This window comes from Sceloporus undulatus, chromosome 6 (assembly GCF_019175285.1).
Source record: "Sceloporus undulatus isolate JIND9_A2432 ecotype Alabama chromosome 6, SceUnd_v1.1, whole genome shotgun sequence".
Taxonomy (NCBI): domain Eukaryota; kingdom Metazoa; phylum Chordata; class Lepidosauria; order Squamata; family Phrynosomatidae; genus Sceloporus; species Sceloporus undulatus.
In genome coordinates this window covers 87157363-87177313 of record NC_056527.1, presented here as the reverse complement: position 1 = coordinate 87177313, position 19951 = coordinate 87157363, and the positions used below count along the sequence as shown (strand labels likewise).

General features: G+C 40.6%; 1 protein-coding gene across 2 annotated transcripts in view; it reads right to left on the bottom strand.

Moving 5' to 3' along the window:
* Nucleotides 1-94: 94 nt before the first annotated feature.
* Nucleotides 95-19951, bottom strand: part of STARD3 (StAR related lipid transfer domain containing 3) — a 43357-nt gene continuing 23500 nt past the window's right edge. For both annotated transcript variants that reach the window (XM_042474741.1, XM_042474740.1), the window contains 13 exons: nt 19323-19400; nt 18676-18753; nt 18484-18537; nt 18056-18173; nt 14379-14477; nt 13649-13701; nt 10425-10517; nt 9164-9226; nt 8266-8361; nt 6096-6175; nt 5892-5996; nt 3378-3471; nt 95-2938 (listed from right to left, as the gene is read on the bottom strand). In XM_042474741.1, coding sequence (XP_042330675.1) covers nt 2834-2938; nt 3378-3471; nt 5892-5996; nt 6096-6175; nt 8266-8361; nt 9164-9226; nt 10425-10517; nt 13649-13701; nt 14379-14477; nt 18056-18173; nt 18484-18537; nt 18676-18753; nt 19323-19400 — 1116 coding nt within the window. In that variant the 3' untranslated portion in view covers nt 95-2833. The remainder of the gene's footprint in view (nt 2939-3377; nt 3472-5891; nt 5997-6095; nt 6176-8265; nt 8362-9163; nt 9227-10424; nt 10518-13648; nt 13702-14378; nt 14478-18055; nt 18174-18483; nt 18538-18675; nt 18754-19322; nt 19401-19951) is intronic.

Below are 19951 nucleotides of genomic sequence, written 5' to 3'. Positions count from 1 at the left end.
GATTGCTTCGGTTCTTTTTTTTAACTGAGCATAAAAGTTAAAATTGAAGGCAACAGAGTAATTACCCTAAATTGATGACACACTAAAGCACAGATGTTTTTCTTATTAGATTTTATTAGATTAAGTCACAAAGATCTGATGCAAAAGGCATATGTGTTATTCAAGTCGCTTTTCAAAGGAAATGGGGAGATCCACTCCCCACACACGGTCAAGGAAAAGTTATGTGCATTAGAGTCACAAAGTCCGCAAGCTTCTTTCCACAGTCTGTCTGGAATGCTTACGAATCACCCAAGGCGCTTTAACATGTTTTACTCGTTGATTCCTAGAAATGTGATTTCCTGTGAGTCTCATGTTGGCAATTAAAAAAAAAGACTTGAAGGGGAGTAGTTTGCTGACAATTTATCTGGATAGTGAGCCTCTAGTCTTTTCCACTATTGGAAGGTCACCATTGTAACAGCACAGCACCCTGCAATCTCTGGCAAAGATACCAAAGATTTCAAATGGAGGGAATTGTGTTTGGTACAAGCTTCACCACTGCACAGGACGCAATACCAACTGATCCACACAAATAAAAAAGGATGGGAGAAGGCATTCCCATGGCAGGGAGAGAGAAAGCAGCATAACGAAGTGAAGGGTGCTGAATGCTGAAAAGGAAAAACACAAAACAAAAACAGCCCTAAAGGTTGCAGGCAAAGTCTGGCAGGTTTGCTAGTTCCCCTGCTATTAAGGAAGTTGATCATATACCTTACTTACCCAAGAAACAGGACACTGAATAGTTATTCCATCCAACCTATGATCTTTTGACTTACATTTTGCCTCAAGGTCTAAATATGCACCTGAGTGCAAGCAGAAGGTAGACAAGTCTACCTTCCCAGTTCAAATTCTGAAGCTAAAAAATGCACAAATCTCTTGAGGAGTCATCTCCCACATATGAAAGCATCGGATGAACTTCAGAAGTCATTTTGTGTTGAGGTGGTGGTGAACACCTTAAGGAACCCATGGAACACCCCATGCAGTTTCTGGGATATTTTAGATGTCCATACTGGAGAGGAGCAGCATGCGAGTATATCATCCAACAGTTGTTTAAAACACAGCTTTCATCTGCCACAGGCTCCCTTTTCACTACATATGTCAGCAAAAGCCACAACTTAAGTGAAATTTTTAACTTTGTGCAGTTCAGGAGTTCCCTCAGAGTGAAAAACCAGCCAAACCAAACTCAGTCAAACCTTTTTCCCCACTTCCACATTCACAGTCTTTGCTCATGTATAGATTCAGTAGGTTAATTTGGTGTGTGAGGGATATTGCACTTGTTAAAAATGCGAGCATCTCACTTCTGCCTGTATTGCTCAGACCAGACTCTATATCCCAAAACAAACCTGTTTTTAAAAGAGCTGAAATGCTGATTCCCATTTGTGCCAAACTTCTAGCAACTGCACACAAGAGTTCTGCAGACATGCTCCGATAGCACTTGTACCACTACATCACAAGTGATCTATCCAGTAATAGGGGTAAGTCTGGGATAAAGAGAAACAACTCCTCAAATCTGCAAACTCATCTGTGGGCCAATGCAGTTTTTTCAGATGAGAAAGATGTGTACCAACAGTGTAAGCAGAAGAGCAAAGCAAGTTAGGATTTTTGCTGGGGAAATAGGAAAGTCCTAAACTGCCTTCTGGACACTTGTTCTGCTGATAGCTCTGTCCGAAATGAATTCCACATATTTTTATGACACTTTCAACCCACAATAGATGATACAATAAGGACAAGAGGAAGCAGTGCTCCTTTCTGGCATGTGCATGTTCTCTCTCTGTCATAAACACACACTCTCTCTCTCTCTCTCTCTCTCACACACACACACACACACAGATACTAGAGCTAGAGAAAAGGGCCTTAGGTTCCCCATGCAGAATATAATTAGATAATTCAGGTACTTTTGCCACGGCAGAAGGGTCACTTTAAATGGAGAGGAAAAAAACCTTTCTTCATAGTCATTGTTACACATGGGAAAGAAGAAGAGAAATTAGAAAGAAAGCATTGTGGAATAGAGATAGCAATACACTCAGGACAGATGTCAGCTTGGTGTCCCTTTCAAGTCCAGGAATATGACTGGTAGCTGATTTTCTTTCCTCTGTCATCTCTTCTAAAATATGCCAACAAAATATACCCATACATTTGGGTAGTAGATTCTTCAAGATTCAGTGGTAGTTATGCTAGGTATACAGCCCTTCAGAAAGGTTGGAGTCTTGAGACACAGTAGTGAGCTAGAAAACTGTTTGGTTTAGAAAGCAAACCTCCAGTTTTTGCACCGTTGTCACATCTCATCAGGATTACTTGATGGCATTTTTTTTGTTATGGAAGGCATTTGAATAGTTTTATGAAAACACAGCAAAGACAGTATGATCATGCCCAGGGAGGTAGGCATTCCGGGGAGAGAACAAAGGCAGAAATAGAGGTAAGCACTTAGCAGATTCTGGAAGCATGTCCATGAAAGAATTTGGCACATCTTAATCCAGAAATGGCTCATGTTCTCGTAGTGATACTAGCTACATCAGGTCAGAGAAAGACCTGAGGAAGCCTCCTTCATGCTTCTTTCTAATTTGCACTGATTTGGACCATCTGTGGTCTTGTCTCCTGTTTGCCATTTGATCATCATCTCATCCTTTAATTGGTCAGCCTCATGAAGACACTGTCAAAGCTCTTCAGCCTTACCCTCAAGATCAGTGGTGAGATACAATCTTCCCTCATCAGTACGAAGATAAGAAAATCCAGTTTTTTGGACCTTGTTGGTTTGTTTGAGCATGCTCAAAAGGCAACATCAGAGCAAGATGCTAAGAACCTAAGACCGTGCCATGACTTCCATAATCCGTTTACGTAGGTGGAACACAAATTCTGTCATGGTAGCACACAAACTTTGGTTGATAAGGTATCGGGGGAGCCGACCCTACAAGAAATGAACAGAGAGAATTAACATCATGTCCATATGAATCTTAGAAGAAATACTACAACAGCAAACTTTGACTGAAAGGTCCTCAAAGAAGACAGGGGTCTTCTCACACTCTGCTTTCTGACATTATGTTCACTGCAGAAACCACAGTGATGCTTGAGCTACCAAACTATGGCCACTTTCCCTAAGATGGTGCAGTTGATTTAAATCAGAAACCCTCTTGTACTGAGTCAGACCATTATTCTAATGGAGGAAGCTTCTCTGAATCCAACTAGCACTTGTGTCAGAGTACTTCACCTACCATTCAATCCTAACCAGAGCCTGGAAAATTGACTTTTTTGGACTATAGCTCCCACTAACCATGGTGGAACAAGCTTCTTTGAGGTCACAAATATATTTATTTCAGACAAAGTATAAAGAGACAGATTTACTTTACCTTCAGGTCTGTATTGAGGATCCAGAACAAAGTACAGATGTTTGGATTAGTGGGGCATTTCAGAGCAACAAACCCCCCAGGACCATTCTCTGCCCTAGAAAATGACAAAGGCAGAAGAAATTGGGAGGGGTGTGTGTCACAACAGAAGCAAGTAGATAAACAAAGCAATTTCTTGTGATTTTAAGGTAAAGTAGCTATTAATTAGATAATCTCAGTTGCCTCCCTAAACAGTTGTGGATCACAAGGCAACATACATTTAAGGAATGAAAACACCAAATACAAACCTCTCCTCCAATACATCTGGTTAAGTACTGTATTTAAAATGGTTGCAGTGATACAGTATTAGAGCCACAGATTAAAAATTCAAATTCCTCCCATTTGAAACCCAGCCTAGACTGTTCTGGTGGGTTATTATAAGAACCTTCACAAAACAGGCTGCCAAGAAGCAAGGGAAGGACATCCAAAACAGGGATTATATACAGATCAATTCATACAGGGGATGGAAATGTCATAGATATACAGTACTGAAATGAGACCAGGACATTAGGATTTTAGAAGTTATAAAGACTGTATGTTATGGTTCCAGGAAGCCGCAAAATGAAGATCTTGATTCAGATTTTGAATTTGGTGCAGGACTGTTTGTATTTTGTTTTATACATAAAACCATCTTTGTTTTTCAAACTGCCATTGGAACCTGTCCCCATAGGGAATTGAGAAGAATGAAGACTGTTCACCAACAGCAAGACAAAAGAGACTGGTGAATTTCCCCCCAAGAGTATGTTGGGAATGAGAGCTGACTGCTCTTAGTTTCTGACTCTTGACATTAGATGCAGAAAGCTTACTCTCATTTCTCAAGTATTTAAACTGCTAGCAATCCAATCTTCTTGAAAAAGACAAGGAGACTAGACACACCATATTTCACTGTGTGCTTTGAAGTGTGAAAAGAATGTTGCCCTCCTCACAAATTTCCCCAGAAGCTGCAGAGTCAGTGAGCTAAAGGCCAATGACTTTTTAATGCTATTACTCAGAAAAAATGAAGATGGTAAGCAAAGCCCTTCCCTGGCTGGTCACCTGAGGCAGAGACTCTGATAACAACAAAAGAGGCCTTGTTGTTGGGAGATGCTTAGGCAGAAGTTGAGCTCATCACAAGATAGAAGCTGGAAGAGACCAGACACTCAGGAGTGCTGCTGAAGAGACAGCTCACTGAAAATCAGTCATTGGTGGATACCACAAAATCCCTCACTTCTCTAGGAATAAGGTTTATTGACCTCTGGTCACATCAAAACAAGAGGGTGCAGAGCTATTCACATTTGCATGCATGTATGCATTCAGACACAATATGGGAAGCTACTTTGAAATACTAAAATAATGTGACTATTTAGTCTCCTGTATAATGAGACACATAATCTGAGAATTTCCAATTTAAAGTGAAATATCACAAATTTCTAGCCCTCAAGGCTGTAGAAAAAGTAAGGGACCACAACTTTTCTCAACTCTAACCATGAGCACCTTCGTAGCAATTTCATTTTTATGAGGAGATGGAACATAATATGAGGTGCAAAAAGGAGTTCTGGGTAACTAGCACTATCATCTTAAAAACATTTCCCTGTTGCAAGATTGCAAAAACCCAAACCTGATCATTTTTTCACAAGATCTATAATGGTTGAAGTATTGATTCTTACATTTCAGATTAATTTAATTTGGATTAATAATTTATTTCATTCCCCCCCCCCCAATTAAACAATATATGGGCAAGAAGTACAAAGGGGACAAGCTTTCCTCCACCTGGGCATTCCAACACAGCTGGGGGATTATGGGAGCTACTCCAACACTTCTTAAGAATACAAGGTTTGGGCTGAGGGATCAAGGAAAAGATGCTTTATAATAGCGACAAGAGGTGATTAATAGGTACTAGTTTATTCAGTTTACCAAACATCAAGTATTTTGACTCATATGGTGATAAACTAGGCTGAGTCAGCTGAATATCGATCTTGTGTCTATTGCTCATGAGTTCTGCTCCCAAGTCAAAAGCAGAGCAGTAGTTTTATATTTTCCTGCCCAAATCCCAAATCTTGTTGGGATTTGTTATTCCCAACAAATCAACTCTACTGCTGAAACTAAACAAGTCCAGGGAGAAAAATGCCTGAAATAACAGACTGGTAGGTGGAATAAGATATGTGTGTGTGTGTGTTGTTGTTGTTGTTGTTGTTAATTTCACCATATTCACTATATCCCAAACATTAACTACTTTATATGGAGGTCAATTAGCAGGCTTCCAGTAACTGCTATTAGAAACTTGGTTGTTTGTGTATAGCGCGAGAAGGCATATTCTTGGGACTGCTGATAGTTTTGATTGCATGCGTTTATGGTCCTAGTTTATCTTGAGGGAGGTGCCTGTTTTATTATTGTCACTGGCTGTCTTTGTCATTTTATTTTATCCTGTGAGCTGCCACAAGAGGGCTTTGTATCCTAAAAGGTGGCTTAAATATATTTTGAAAATACACAAATACATACCGGACGTATTTGGAAGTCGGTGGACGTGAACTGTGAACTGTTGCCATTCCGGATGAAATGTATCGATCTCTCCTTCTCTCAATGCGACGCACATTTACGAAGTCCCTTGGAAAACAAATAAGAGGTAAACAACTCATTCAGAAAACAAACAAACAAAAAACAAACAAAAGCTTACAATTTAGACCAAATGAAGTCAGGACTCACCTGGGTGACACAACGCCGCCTGCGGCCCCAGCTGCCACATCATAGGATATCGATGTGTTATCGTCAACCCGTTGCAAGATCTGCGTTTTTAAAAAAAAATACAGTTGTCTTAGACAAATTAATATGAACCATTGTGTGAGTTTCTCCTCAAGAAATTCAGAACTGATGAGGTGGTTAGGGATTTGATGGCTATTTTTTACCATCTTCACAAAGTATCTCCAGTTATGAAGGGGAAAAAATTAAAACAATGGCAGTATTTCTCAATCTTGAGCTGCACTTTAGCATTACCAATACATTCTGGGAAATGGTCTAAAAAAGGTAAATTATACAGACTCTGTTAAGACTCCATCTAAAATGTTATCATCAAATAAAACAATATAAAAGGTAATTTATTTCTAAATTTCTAAACCCTTGCCACATTTCAGTTGTATTTTATCTACAGATGCAAATATTTTTTCTCCATAGGCATCCCACTCCCACAAAGGCACAACAGAAAGCAATCAGAATAGCTTAAAGAAAATGTTGATCTTGTGTACAGCCGCTGTGAAAAAGGCTTATTCCAGGCTGGGAATCATTAGGGAACAAATCTAAAATAACACTGCCAAAATCATGTCTTTAAATAAATAAATAAATAAATCAAGCAAGCAAGCAAGCAAGCAAGCAAGCAAGCAAGCTAGCTAGCTAGCTAGCTAGCTAGCTAGCTTCAGGAGCTGATCACAGGGACAGATGGAAGAGTTACAATGTTTCAGCCTTTTGCATATTAGAAAAATAAGGCTAATAAGTTAGAGATGAGAATGATATGGCCACCCAGATGTGGGACTGCAATTCCCAGCATTCTTCACTATTGTCTATGCTGGCTAGGGTTACTGGGAATTGCAGTCCACCAACATCTGGGAAATCACAGAATATACCAAAGTGTTATGCAACGTAGACAAATTTAAGGTAGAAAAGGCTATCAATGGCTACTAGTCATGGTGAGTTTATATTATCTCTAATACTGGAAGCAGTATGCCAGTGAATATCAGTTGTTAGCAGATATGAGGAGGATATGCTATTACACTCATTTTCTATTGTGTTGTTGTTGTTGTTATATTTATTTATATTCCACTTTCCCCCCAAAACTGGGATTCAAAGAGTCTTACAATTTAAAAGAACAGTACAATCGCCCTTCCAAGTCCACGGACTTGAAATCTGCGGAGGGGTGACCACCATTAATCTTAATGGGGAACATGCCCATGGTGCGTGCCCCGCATGCACGCGCCCCATTCAAGCCTATGGGGCTTGTATATGCGTGAGATTTGGAACTCGCGAAGGGGTCTGGAACGGATCCCTTGCGAGTTCCAAGGGGCGACTGTACAATTCAAAACATACAAAAGTGATGCATTAAAATAGAACTCAATCATTACATTATTAAAACAAACACTTGTTAAACGAATAAAATACAGTTAAAAAGATAAAAATGTTTAGAACAGTATACTGTAATGTAAAACAATACAAGACCCTAGCCCTTTCTTTAAAGATTATAATTTCATTGATTCAATAAGTCCCAAGCAGTTTCTGCGGTGTTTAAGAAGTAAACAGAAATTGAAAGACAAAGAAGCAATAATAAATGCTGCTGTCTGCCAACCATTATCTCCAAAACAGAATTAGATTTAGTTCAGAACTTCCTCTCTACCAAATAACAATTCAGAGGAATGAAAGTCACAAACAAAAGTTATATAGCCTAGAGTCAGTGATGCCAAAGGTAACTTTAGTAGAGGAAGACATAAAGGAATTTAGTACGTGACTTCTGGTTTACGCGTAAGCCACGCTGTAATACTTTCAATGGCATGCGTGGCAGCTGCGTGCACGAGTCCCATTCACTATAATGGGGCTCAAGCATATGCGGAATTCGCCTTACGCGCTGGGGGTGTGTGTGTCTGGAACGGATCCCCTGTGTAAGACTAGGTTCCACTGTAACACCTTTAAGGAGCCACTTCCTCAGATTTTAGTAAGCTTGTGGTAGAAATTTCTTCTTCCTAGTTAGTCTCAAAAATGCTACTGGATCCCTTTATGATTTTGGGGGATGGGGGTGGGGGCTAAAATATATATGGCTATTTCTTTGACTATGTTAGCAGACGAACCATCAATAGCCAGCAGCTACCCAGGAGACCAATCTGGAAATATTTACCTGGCATGCTAACAAGGTTTTATTCCATAGCACCATCTTCTCTGGTTGGAGAATCATCTCCTGGTAGATTATCTCAGGAGGACACTGCAGAACAGCCTGCAAGTGAAGGAGCATTATTCATTGCATTCATTGCTCTGCCCAAATTCTTCTGTGGAGCTGATTTATAGCTGCATTTTTCAACCCACTGCCTTCCATATATACTGGACTGCAACTCCCATTATTTTGAACCAGCATGCTAGCTGGAAATAATGGTAGCTGAAGTCCAGCTTACCTGGAGGGCTGATTTAGTTTCTTTTGAAAAATAAGCCCCAAGATTTCAAAGGAAGAAGATCCCCAAGCGGAGACTAAAATTCAGCAAGGTCAATGGAGATTAAGCAGTGAGCCCTAGTTAACTACCCCATGCCAGTAGCCAATTATTTTCACACAGTGGCAAACCTTCCCTCTCCCTCCCGGCAATTAAAAAGAGACTTATTTTTAAATCCTCTCTAGCAATAGCTTTGACATCAAGAACAGAGGAAGTGTCAAAGGGAGTGAAATTAACATGCTTTCAGTCAGGCTGCTCATCCTAGGCAAAGTGATCAGACAATGAACAGGCAACTAGAAGCAAAATAACTTTCTTGCAAGAGGAGGACACTGTTTAGATTTTAAAAACCCAAGCAACAAACTCCTCACCCACCCAACAATGTCACCTAGAGACCCACACAATGTTTCTAGATATTTGCTCATAATCTGTCAGTCTCAATTTTCTACTCTTTTCACTCAAGGTAGCAGAGAATGAGTAAGGCAGGAGAAAATGAGAGAGACAGATTATCGAGAGAGAAAATAAAAAATCTCTGTGGCTTCTGTGATTCATAGCACATGTGCTAGAAGAAAGGCAAAAGGTATCCAGGCGCCTTACCTTGAGGATGAAAATCTTGCCATAGAATGGCATTTCAAGTGAGTGAACTGTGTCACCAAAGTCCTGCAACAAACATCATGGAAGGCATGTGAGTAAATAGCTGGGGATATAGCAGCTTCTCTGTAGCATTTCAATGAAAATTTGCAGAGGTACATCACTTTTTCCTTTCATTAAATTAGTTGGACTTCTAGCTTGTTTCATACCAAGGGGACATATATACAAATGCTCTACTATATCTCTAAGAGCAATCTCTTGAGCAATGCCTTATGGTGCTTCTAGATGTACAGGAGAGGCTGGTAAGATAGAGGCAGCATGTGGCCCTCCCATGCACCCATTATTTTGTGGTGCTGAAATATTATTTTTGTCCTCAAATAGTCAGCGATGCTCTCCACACCCTGGTGATTTCACAGATTTAGGGCATTTTTACTCTCTTACTTTTTTAAAGCCTGCAGTGGCCTTCTTTCAACCTATATAGGTCTGTCAAGTGCTTAGACTGGGTGTTGTTTCAGGTGGGTGGGTGAGAGTCATGGGGCATCTCATATTCTTCACAAGCATTTTGGTTCACCACTTCTGGGGCTCCATGAACCAACTTTCTCCTCCCTTTCTTGTCTTAATTTTGGGATGTGGAACAAGTGGCCTCAGAAAAGCTCTGGCACTCAGTGTCTAAGCAACTGCTGGGAAAGGGAAAAAAACTGGGCAAGGTCTAGTTCCTCAGTGCCATTCCATGACTCAGAGACCCCTAACAGGTCCTGCCTGGAGGGCAATGGACTAAAGAAGCCTCATTTTCCAAGTCCAAATGTGAGGAAGACACAGGCCAAGGGCAGGAAATTTCTCAAGTCACCTTGGCACCATGAAGAACCCACATTACTATCAGGAATAGAAAAGATCTTTAAAATGAGCATCTTTTCATGATCCCTGAGGGTGGGACTGGGTTGGAAGGGGTAGATAGTCACACAACACCAGCACTGCTCCCTTTGAAAACTAAACCATGCCTTTCCCCTCATGTTTCTATTTCACCATGTGGGGAAGGCATCTAGAACCTGTTTGATGAAAGAATTGAAAGGATTTCTCATCCTAAAATGAGGGTTCCCATCTTTGCATGTTCATTTCAACACACTTCAGCACAGCAAATGTGCTAAATTATGTCTAGGAAGATTAAAACAACCCACCCATTATCTGAGCTACACATTATCTATTAATACTTTATAATATTGATCTGGAATCCTTCAGTCCTTTAATTATCCAGGAAGTGTAAACTTACAGTGCATCTTTCAAAAGTCCAGTTCTCCTCCTGAGCTAAGATCTGGTCCATCACTTCCATAGCTAGTTTTCCTTGTCGGACATATTCCCTCTCCTAGGACAAGCCATGACACACAGTTAAGCAACACACATACACACTCAGTTCCACTTCCAATTGATTTTTGCATCTAAAGTTTCATAGACTTAATCTCCATTTTGTACAACAGGGCAGGGAGGAAAGTGGTACTCAGATGCTTCCTAGCATTTAAACAAGAGTCACTTACTACTTCAGGTTTACTAGAGCCCTATCCTCAGTTCAGACAGAAACAGAAAAAAGGTTTTTCTATTCAGACAGACACATGTAAATAAAGCAAAAGATTTTATTTAGGATTGGTTTTGGTTAAGAAACAGTAACTAGTCATACGACTTTGTCAATGAATTGATAAAATTTGCCAAAATAGAACACAATAATTTAAAGAGGGAAACAGTGCACTTTATTTTTTTAAAGTTACACAAATGCATTAGAACAATCACCATTAGAAGAAGCACTCCCTTGTCTTATGGTGGCTGCAATGCTTCTAAAACAGTGATTGCTTTCTGATGTATCCAATGTTTTATGTTATTTTTTAAAAATCTGCTAACCAATTAATTGGGGGCACTTTTTAAGCAATATTATGGCTCTACTTTTTCTGTTTGCTATTTTTGGTCCACATATGGCAGGGAAATTTACCCCTCTGGGTGTTTTGGACTGTGAATCCTATAATCCCTTACCATTGGCTGCACTCGATAAGGATGGTGGGAGCTGCAGACCAAAGTATCTGGGAAATCAAAGATACTGGATCCCTGATACAAAATCTTCTCATTGCTTCTACAATGAAGAAGCAATGGAGGATACCACTGCAGCAAAAGACACAACTCAAGGTGAACTGCCATGGCCATCAGAAACAAAACGGCCCTTCATGAATATAGCCAAGGCTCCAAACAATGTCAATACTGGCATCTCAACTCATGATACAGCGATATCATAAAACATCAATATAGTTTCTTTGGGAGGTTCAAGATTACAGTGAATAATTTAGACTGCAGTGGAATCACACTGCCCCTCAGTGGCTGACAGGATCACAGCAACTCAAAGTTAAGGGGAGCAATTTAGACATAGGCCCTCTGAGGTTAGCCAAATCAAAGTATTATCCTAATCTGGATTTTGCCTTATTTCTTCTTTTCCAGAAACTAAAGACCCTGATTTTGAGGCAGGAAAAGGCAGTGAGGATTATGCTGCAAAAATCACTTTCCTACAGCATTTCAGGGGTTGTAAAAGTTTTTATAATTGTTATAATCATTTTATAATTGTTATGCCCAGGGCTACATGAAGATGAACAAACAAATAAAAAGAAACCATGGAGATTTTTCTTGGAAGTTGTCTGGTCCAGAAAATAATCAAGAGACATTCATTATTTGTGTGCAAGTAATATAATGGAAATGCAATTATTATGTCTGCAGTTGCATTAAATTATGAACACAGCACAGTTCTGTACAAGTCTATTAAAATTATTAATTACTGGGAGGGAGCATCATCCAACTACTGTTGCAACCGACAAACAGGGTAGGTTTTCAACCTATGGCGACTCCTATAAGCACCAATTTGGCAGCTATAGATGACAGTAGAATCAATGTCAAATCTGTAGTTTGCAAGCCAGACTTCCCATTACCAGTGCACAGATGTCTCAGAGAATACAAACATCAACAGCTGTTTTTGTGAGTGGCCACAGCTAATAACATCATTAATCCCTGCCTGGACTTTCTGCATTTCGTTTTCCCCTAACCTCATTGTGTTATAGCATGTCTCCTTCTCAACCAGGACTACACTCCATGCATCTAGTAAAGTGGAATGAAGTGTATTCTATAATGAATGTTTCCAAAGGGATAGCCATGATAGTCACTACCGGCATGTAAAGATATAAAGGAATCCTTTATATTTAAAGGAAATAAATACATTTCTAGCATAGGCCTGCATAGATTTCAGTTCACTTATTCACTGTTAAAATGGACTGGAGCCCATTAAAGCTTATGTTAGAAATTTCTTTCTCTGTCACTTTCAAAGGTTCACAGGATTCTATAATGAGTAACAGACTTTAAGGTGTCACAATATTCTTCATTGCTTTTGCTGAAACATTCTAAACAACTCCTCTGAAAATAATTTTATATAGCAGTTTTTTAAAGGCCCAAAATGTTCCATATCATATCAGATACCGCCATTCCATAAGGCAAGTAAATATTACATCCCTATTATAGGTGGAAGCACAGAGACAGAGAGGTTTGACCGAATTTATTCTAATCTGTTCTTACAGCCAAGGTGAAATTTTGACTAGGTACTTCCTGGTTCATTACTCATTTTGTTAGTCATTATTGCCACACCAGTCTTATATGCCTTCTTGCTGTTGTTTTTGTATGCCTTCAAGTCATTTCCAACTTATAGCGATCCTAAAGTTTTCTTGACATACTTTTTCAGAAAAAGTTTGCCACTATCTTCCCCTGAGGCTGAGAGCATATGACTTGCCCAACGTCACCCAGTGGGTTTCATGGCCAAGCTGGGACTCGAACCTTGGTCTCCATAGTCGTAGCTCAATGCTCAAACCATTATGCCACACTGGCTCTCACAAGGCATCACCTGTTTAAACAGAATTTGCAGTCATGTTGGCAATTTTGTCTGCTTGAACACTGACTAAATGTATCCTGCTGTGAATTTTAGAATAAAGCAGAAAAAACAAGTTTATGTTACCCTGCTATACTCAGAGATAGTGGCATACTCCAACGCTCCTATGCCTCATAAAGAGAAAGGGGTTTAACAGAAGCTTGGGGAAAATGTGGCTCATCAGATCTTGTCAGATGCTAATTCCCATCATTCCTCACCAACAGCTATGTTGGGTAAAACTGACTGGAGGTGCCAACATCTGAAAGGCCAGTTTCCATAGCCCTAGTTTCAAAGTCAAGAGATATTTTTCCAAATGTTGTCCAATAATCCAAGCATTTGAACTTCTGTTTCTACCAAAGTCCCAAAACCAATGATTCTGAGGCATACATATGCATTAGCAGTAGGAAGCATTTGTATGCCCATGAGATGCCCATGTCACCTATGCAATCTGCAGCATTACAGCATACAACTTCCATGCTAGCAATCTTTGATGTCCAATGCTTTGCAGCCTGATTCGAAGGGCCATATTGCTGTTCAGTTCAGCCTAAACATACCTCATCTGTTAATGCTCTTTTACCCAAAAGCTCATCATCTGAGTCATCTGATCCTGTAGGTGAAGACAAAACAAGAAAAAAAATCTATAAGTCAAGACACAACGGTTTTAGAATTCTGAAGTTCAGGACAACCAGCAATAGCTCCTTATTCCCTGAAATCCCATGACTACTTAATCACCCCAAACCATGTTTAGACAACATAGAGGAATTACAGACATTTTGCTTCCTCAGGTGTTCCACAGCAAGGGTTGTCAAATGGTGACTTTGGGGCTGTGCAGACCGCCCCTTAGTGGCAGCCTGTAGTCGCCTCCAACTGTGTCGGATTGGGGTCATGGCAGCCGCATGCCATGGCCCCGATCTAGCCTTTACAGGGTACAAAAAGGAGCAACAAAAAAATCTCCTTTTTGTGCCCTGGAAAGGGTGTGATAGCTGCGGTGCAGTAGCTTTAAGGCGCTCCTTTGGCACAGTTTGGGAGATACTGAATTAACCCTTTGATTTCTCTTAGGTGAATACAGGCTGTTCACTTTATGGCTGCTCCTTTGTTAATAATTTCATCAAGAGAAAGGAGAGCCTGCTCATGTGAATCTGCAGCTTCCATGTTACCCTACTCACATTCAGAATGGCTACTCTTGATCTGCCAATATTTAATTCTGACAACTGACTCATAAAACATTACACACAAGTTTGACAGTAACTCCTCCCCTGCCCCTGAGGAAGAAACATCAGTCACCTGCAACCGATTCTGGAGGGGAGTAGAACTGGCCATCAGAGAGTGCACCTGAGTAAAGGAGGGGCCCACGGGCCACAGCAGCCTGAGCAGCCAAGTACCCTGAAAAGGCCAAGAAAAAGAGATGGGTTTATTTAAAATCATGTTATATCCCTCATTCAGCCTGTGAGTAGGAAAGTTGGATGAGAGAAATTAACCATCCTCTCAGAAATTTTACATCTCTATATAAACTGAGAATAACCATCATGTCATTGAAGCGAGAGTGGGGATCTAGTTTAATGAGTGACCTCAGATTGACAAATTTGGGAGGTCTGGTCAACTGCACATGTTCTGGAGAAAGGCAAAAACTGGGTTTCTAATCTTGAATGGAGCAGTGCTCACCAGGATTGGGCCTCCTTCCTTGTGGTTTTGAGGTCCTACCAGTGGCAGGAGAAAGAGCCAAGTTCAGACAGAGAAAACACAGATATACTTGGCAGCCGTTCACCCTCAACAACCACATTTAATAGATTCTTGACAGTCTGTATGAAGGTACTGGTCTAGCATTCTGGAGATTTGGGATTTGTAATCTAACATTTGACTGATTTGGTGTAATCTGTTTCTAAGCAAAAGCTGAATCCTGCTATCTATGGTGGAATGAACAGTTTCCCCCCCACCTGGTCCTCCTCTATGGAGCTTAGGGTAGAATACTAGACATTATATTATTTATTATATTATTATTATTAGATTATTAACCTTTATTTATTTATAAAGCGCTGTAAATTTACACAGCGCTGTACATACAATCTTTTAGTTAGATGGTTCCCTGCCCTCAGGCTTACAATCTAAGAAGACACGACACAAAAGGAGAAGGGAATGGTGGTGGGGAATGGGATCAGGTCCAGCAGTTCTTCTCCAGCTCCGAGGCCTGGACCAAGACTGGAGGAAGGGCTTGGCTTCTTAATGGATGGTTAAAAGGAGGCTTCCTGGGTCAGAGAGGGGCTCGCCTCTGGGAATGCTTCTCTAAACAATATAGTCTTTAACTCAATTTTGAAACTGGGCAGAGAAGTGATGAGGGGTACATGTGGGGGAAGAAGGTTCCAGGAGTAAGGGGCAGCAAGCGAGAAGGGACGAATTCGGGGCAGCAGTGGTAGTCCTACACTGTGACAGGAGACCTTGACTACTAGAGCGGAGGGTGCGAGTAGGAATGTAAGGAGAAAGAAGGTCAGATAAGTAAGGAGGGGCCAATCCATGGAGGGCTATGAAAGTCAATAACAAAAGCTTGTACCGGATGCGGAAGGGGAAGGGGAGCCAATGAAGGGAGGATAAAAGAGGAGAAACATGGTCAAAGCGGTGAGCGGATGTGACAATACAGGCAGCTGAATACTGGACAGAGATTAAATGTCCTTCAAACATTTTATTCTAACAATCCTGCAACGTAGATTAGATTAAGTACATAATTTGGAACATTAATTTTTTGAACTGCAGCTCTCAGAATCCCCCAGTTAGCATGGGCACTGGCAATGCTGGTTGGGCGGGGGGCAGTTTTGTAATGTTGCAGCTGTAATGCAAAAGAGTTACTTTTGTAGTCAAACAATCTACTGTTTGGCATAAGGTCCCCTAGAAATCTAGATAGCTGCATGGGACTTCATTCCAGGTATCTCCAATTCAATCCATGGTCTCCTCACATGGAAATCCTGTGACCATATATTACACTGCAGCTCCCAGTAGCTCTAGCCAGAATAGCCAAGAGTGAAGAATGCTGGGAGTTGCAGTCCAACATCTCTGGGGCTACCTGACCCTGACCCCTGGTTTATGTACTGCACCATACTGGTATTTGACACCAGAATGGGACTTTGATGGGTAGAAAGAAAGTGAAAATGCACAGAAAATGGAACAGAGGACCTGGCTGTTTCTTTCAAATTTGTGCTACAAACCTTCAGCGTTCTAGCCTTCAAGAGCAGTAACCACATGGTCACCGAAGTACGTTTGGCCCTTCCTTCTCATCAACCCCTTCTGCATTTCATGCTATTGCTAATCTGCGTAACAGAGGTAAAATGATACAAAAACCAGATTTTCAAGAGACTCAACTGAGTATGATAAATTTGGACACTATCACAGTGAGAAAGTTCCTTTTAGCTTAACACACACAAACACCTTTGTACAGAAAAGTCTACTTATCTCTGCCATGTATGGGATCTGGCCAAGCAGCTTACCTCAACCTTTCAGTTTGAGATGCTTTATCTTGGTAGAGACTGATGGCCTCTTTGCCTATCATATCTGCAAAGCAATTAAGCGGCTAATGCTTTTCTCCCTCAAGCAATCCGGAGTGTGTTCCTAATTCAATAGTAGCAATAGAGTGCTTGTTTAGTTCTAACATATTTTTCCCCCATCATTTTTTTTTCTTTGGGGTAAGGAATACAAATTATTCTAGTTGTGCTTTTCAATTCTTTCCCTGTACAGGAAAAATATAATATAGGAAATGGCCTTTAAGATTTAAAATACATTTTTCAAGCTACAAGCTCCAAAAAGAATCAACCAACTCCCTTAAATGTAAGTTCTTCTTTCAGAGCAAGGGTGAGCAAAGCGCAGCTCACAGGCCACATGCACCCAACAGACCATTATTGTGGCCCCCAAGGGATAAAATAAAGAAAACATTTTTTGCTCCAAAATAAACCCCAAAGCCATCCAGGACATTTCTAGCATGTTGGGAGTCCCCCCTAAGGTCAAACAATTTGTTTCAAACAATTTTCAATTTTGTTTTGCCCCAAAGTCCTTTCTAGGGATGTGTTAGAATTTCCACTACATTTTTGGTCCACTCTGGGCCAATTTCCACCCAAGAGAGGCCTTTTTGAAACAGGAAATGAACAGGAAGGGACTTCCATTCATTTTCTGTTATTAAAAATGTCCTATTAAGGTCCACAAACATAGTGATAATGGCTCCCCAGTCCCCTAAAGGGCATTTGGATTGGGTACAAAACATTGATTCATTTTTTTAGCAGGAGAAGCTTTGGGTGGTGAGGCTATGTGCAGCTTTCCAAGTTCTCCTGGGGGCCTAATGCAGCCCACCCCTGTTTCAGAGCAATAATCAGCAAAGATACGGTCCCCAAATGGCCATTCTGCAGCTCCAGCCCTTCTAAACCAAAGTATTGCTATACGCCAGCAAATCACATCATCAAATTTAGGAAAGTCCTGTACAACAAATAGGAAATATTTCATTTAAAGAGGTTTTGTTGTTTGCTGCTGAAATCTGTGGGAACAGACTTTGGGTGGGTTTACAGGTTAATCACCTATACCAGCCAAAGTTGCCCACCTCTGTTTCAGACTGTCTCTCTACACATGGCTAGTGGTTGCACATAGCCCCCTTTTATCCCCCACACACCCCTGGACCACTCCTTTTCTTGCAAAAAGAGTGAGTTGTCTCTCCAAAACAGCATCCAGAAGTGGCAAATGATCTTTCAAATAAGTCACAGAGCTGACACAGTGCAGGTTAACATCTAAAACCCCCAGTTTTTAAAAAACAAACTGAACTTCTGGCCACTTTGAATTTTGCTTTCTATCTTCTGGCAGTCTGTGAAATGCCTGTAAGATCCCAAAGGCATACAACTTGCCCCTGGAGTTGCCCACTCCTGCCAACATATGGCACATTACACATGCAAGGCTGTTAATGACTTTCACCCATGTCACTGAAGACATTGACTCACATTGTTCTTCCTCGGACTCTTGAGGCAAGACTTTGAAATCTAGAAACCATGTTTCAAGCCAGGCAAGGACAAATGAAACAATAGGCAGAAGGTAGCCAAAAGGCCCCTTGTTTAGCAGCTGTTGGAGGAAAAAAAGAATTAGGTTTCAAAGCACATGACAGAAATCACTTAAGATGGATCAGACATCCCTAAAGCACTTGTAACAACAATTATTCAAAACATAATTCATATAGATTAGACATTCTTTAAAGCATCTGTAACAATGTTTTGTACTCATAAACCAACAACTAGCAGTAGATGTTTAGTGTAATTATTTTTGAACATTATAAAAATTGCTAATTTTAGCAATTACAACTTAGAATCTCACAAAACCTTTCAAATGACTACAAATATTAGATTGAATACTGTGTTAATTATTACAAACTTACCTCTGAGAAGATCACTTTTAGTATCAGGAAGGCACTGCACACCAGTGTAGTGATCTTGAAGGAAAAGGTCGGATAAGGGGGGCGAAGAGAGAGAGAGAGAGATCCATTAAAAAAAATCAGAACCATCTTTTTAACAGCTATAAATATGTGTCTATGAGTGTAACAACATGACAAAAGCAGGTAGATTCTTACCGCTATAACCCACCAGTGGCGGAGCCTTAGGACAGCATATCCAAGAAGCAGCACCGAGAACCGGAAAAAAGCCAAGATCTTAAAAAACAAGCCACACATACAAGACATTCATGAAGAGAAATCAGCAAAGTTCTCCAGGACAGAAAATAGTTAAAATTCTATATTAATCAACTTCAATTGGCAGAAGAATAACAAATTTTCAAAACTTCACAGGCCTCTGGTAGAGACAAAGACTTCTGCAAAACCAAATGCTTGCTTATTATTACATTCATGTACATGGACCCATCCTGACCTTGTGCCTCTTTTAGCAGCATTACAGTGGGCCCTTGCCTTACGCGGGGGATCTGTTCCGGACCCCTCCCCGTGTAAGGCAAATTCCACCTATGCTCAAGCCCCATTCATTTGAATGGGGCTCATGCACAGCGGTGTGGGAGTATGCGGGGCGCCATGGGCGTGTGCCCCATTCATTTGAATGGGACATGCCGCCCCGCACGCTCCCCGCAGCTTGAGCGTGTATGCTCAAGTCTGTGTAAAGCACGCCTGCGTATAACGCGGACATACTGCATTTTGTTCTGGATAAAAAGACAAAAGAAATTAAAAGCTCTTCTACCTTCCACCACAAGTTACATCTTTATCAGAATACTTACAAATATGTCAAAAAATGAAGTTTTAAAGTTGTAGTTGATAATTTCTTCCTTTAAACTCTCCTGGATACTCTGGGATGTCTATAGATTAGAAACAAAGACATTAAGAAACATAAAAAACCCTTGCTAAATAAGGGTTAGCCTAAGACTCTTCTATGTTGGCTGTGACCCAGATCAAGAAAAGCGTATCCTCTCCTTTGTGTTGGAGTGGTTGTGGGGCAAGAGGTACTTACCTACACATGTGATTGGAGTGTCCAAATGTTCAACAATTCTGGACACAGATTGTTCAATTGATGTCAGACATTACTAAGCAAAAAGTTCAACCCATCCCAGAGTTGCTTCTCTTGTCAATATTTCAATTTGATAATAAATTTCTCCATCATAAAGAAATGATATCCTTTTCAGTTGCTATAGCTAGATTAATCATTGACAGAAACTGGAAAACAGGTAATCTGTCCATGGGTCAATGGTGGATGAAGTTCTGGGAAGTATGGTTAATGGAGAAGCTTACAGACAATATCAGGAGAACCTCTGGGACAAGGAACTGTAATCAGTTCAAGGAAAAGTGGTTACCTCTTATAGAATATAGAAACTCAAATTCTTATGATTATGTTCCACCACAGCACCACAAG